The sequence below is a fragment of the Penaeus chinensis genome, chromosome 20 (genome assembly GCF_019202785.1).
Source record: "Penaeus chinensis breed Huanghai No. 1 chromosome 20, ASM1920278v2, whole genome shotgun sequence".
In the NCBI taxonomy this organism is placed as follows: Eukaryota; Metazoa; Arthropoda; class Malacostraca; order Decapoda; family Penaeidae; genus Penaeus; species Penaeus chinensis.
In genome coordinates this window covers 16,256,676-16,259,175 of record NC_061838.1, presented here as the reverse complement: position 1 = coordinate 16,259,175, position 2,500 = coordinate 16,256,676, and the positions used below count along the sequence as shown (strand labels likewise).

The 2,500-nt window shown below is 31.8% G+C and overlaps 1 protein-coding gene across 3 annotated transcripts in view; it reads left to right on the top strand.

Annotated features, from left to right (window-relative positions):
* Positions 1–2,500, top strand: part of LOC125035785 (DNA ligase 3-like) — a 22,488-nt gene that overhangs the window by 7,963 nt on the left and 12,025 nt on the right. For all 3 annotated transcript variants that reach the window (XM_047627998.1, XM_047627999.1, XM_047627997.1), the window contains exons 10-16: positions 327–485; positions 672–803; positions 919–998; positions 1,129–1,294; positions 1,393–1,516; positions 1,766–1,836; positions 1,961–2,107. In XM_047627998.1, the coding sequence (XP_047483954.1) occupies positions 327–485; positions 672–803; positions 919–998; positions 1,129–1,294; positions 1,393–1,516; positions 1,766–1,836; positions 1,961–2,107 (879 nt within the window). The remainder of the gene's footprint in view (positions 1–326; positions 486–671; positions 804–918; positions 999–1,128; positions 1,295–1,392; positions 1,517–1,765; positions 1,837–1,960; positions 2,108–2,500) is intronic.

The window sequence follows — 2,500 nt, the reverse complement described above, 5'->3', positions numbered from 1 at the left end:
ATGAGCATAGAAGGTCCAGCCACACCTCCCCATGTGGGTTAGGACTTTTCTCCATTTAACCCTCCTCCAGATATTTAATTTGTATGCTATGGTAAAAATATTTCCTGTGGAATATTTCTAGATGGTATATGAACATTTTGAGTGCAGTTTAGAAAAAGGCAATTTTTGACTATATTAACCCACACAAGTACTGCATACCCCTTTATGTTGGTAATATATTCTTAGAATAGTGATGAAAATCATTTGTGAAATCACTCCCTATCTCTTTCCCTCACCTTCTCCCATCCTCTTCTATGTTGATGTTATTTTACATCTATATTCTGCAGGCAGAGGCATGTAAGTCAGTGGATTATGCCTTTAAAAAGTGCCCGAGTGGAGTTATGTACTCAGAAATAAAGTATGATGGAGAAAGAGTTCAAGTTCACAAAAAGGATGGAAAATTCATGTATTATTCTCGCTCATTGAAACCAGTGATGCCACACAAGGTACTAATTACTTTATTTCTTTGTTTATGACATAGTAAAACATGTAATATGTATGTTTATATTCAAGTCTGAAAATGAGAAACATGTTACTTATCCAAGATAATTATGGAAATAAAAAATGATTATTGATATATGATAATTATTATTATACATAACTAACTCTCTATATTTCCTTTTCTATGTCAGGTCTCTCACTTTAAAGAATACATTCCAAAGGCATTTCCCTATGGCAAGGATATTATTCTTGATGCTGAAGTATTGATGATGGACACCAAGTCAGGGAACCCTCTTCCTTTTGGAACTCTTGGTGTCCACAAAGTAAGTATAATATTTTCTGGTTATCCAGAATAATAACTTAAAATTTGTAGTTAGAGTTGTTTATAATTTTCATCTTTGGCTGAGGTTATAAAGTAATCCAGAGTATTCTTTTCAGAAATCAGAGTTTCAAGATGCAACTGTCTGTCTTTTTGTGTTTGACTGCTTACATTATAATGGAGAAGATTTAATGAATAAGTAAGTTCATTGGTCACAGACTACAATATTTGTATTATATGAGAATGGATATGAGGATTGTGTAGTTTATAGTAGCAATAGTATTGATCTCATTCACTTTTTTTTGCTGATGCTATGATTTTTTTTGTAGACCAATAGCAGAGAGAAAAAAAATTCTTGAGGAAAATATGGTGGAGATAAAAAATCACATCATGTTTTCTGAGATGAAGAAAATAAAGAGAAAGGAAGACCTGCGTGACATGATCAACCGTGTCTTAAAGCAGGGATTAGAAGGCCTGGTACTGAAGGATGTGAATGTAAGTAATTTATAGTTTTTAAAGGATATTAATGATATGGAAAATGTTCAGGAAATATTATGTGGACAGAAGTGGACAAATTCTTGTCATTGTTACAGAGTGTATATGAACCAGGGAAACGACACTGGCTTAAAGTAAAGAAAGATTATTTAAATGATGGTGCTATGGCTGACACAGCAGACTTGGTTGTCCTTGGTGCCTGGTATGGAACAGGGAAGAAAGGTAAGAAGAAATACCATATATGTTTCTCACATCTGTATTTGTCTGTTTGTCAGAGTTTATGTAAGCATTTATTGATTAAAATACCCTCACCATAAGAGCATCAGATTTAAACCTTGATTATAGAATTGATAGGTTAATGTCTTAATATAATATGAGACACAGACATACTTATTCTTTAAAAGTTTTAAAACCTATCTTATATAATCTTTACCTTGTTATATAAATAAAATGAAGTATATTTCTTTATAGGAGGAATGATGTCAGTTTTCTTAATGGGATGTTTTGATGCAAGAATAAAGAAATGGTGTACAGTCACAAAGGTTAGTCATTTGATTTTACAATTGTAAGTAATGTCATATTTTGACTCTTGTTTAGATTTTTGATTATACTTACTTTTGTGATTATGAGGACAAAAGAATAATCCATTTTCTTCCATGAATTTAGGTCCACACAGGTCATGATGATGCAGCATTGGCACGCTTACAGACAGAGCTAGATATGGTCAAGATCAGTCAAGATCCAGAGCGTGTGCCAGCGTGGCTAAAGTGTACCAAGACTATGATCCCAGATTTTGTGGCAGCTGACCCCAAGGTAATATTATATTTATATAAACATATTTTTTAATATGATTTTTTGTTCTCAAGTTTTCCATGGAGTAATTATTTGAATAACAAAGTGATTCTAGTGGGAATGCTATATAAAAAATATATAGATGTCATGTGTGTTGACTGGTAGTTAGTTTATATAAAAAATGTATTTGCCTTCAATATATTTTGTTCTTTATCTTCTATCTTTATTATAATTACTATAGTAAGTATTTTCTAATTATATGGTAAAGTATTTTATTTGCAAAGGAAGTGAATAGTTCACTTGTCTGCAAAAATTACTACTGAAAATATCTTTTATTCCACATATGTTTTACAAGTTATCATACCTCTCAAGCATACATTTTAAAGAATAAGTATGCACGATTGCACATGGAGA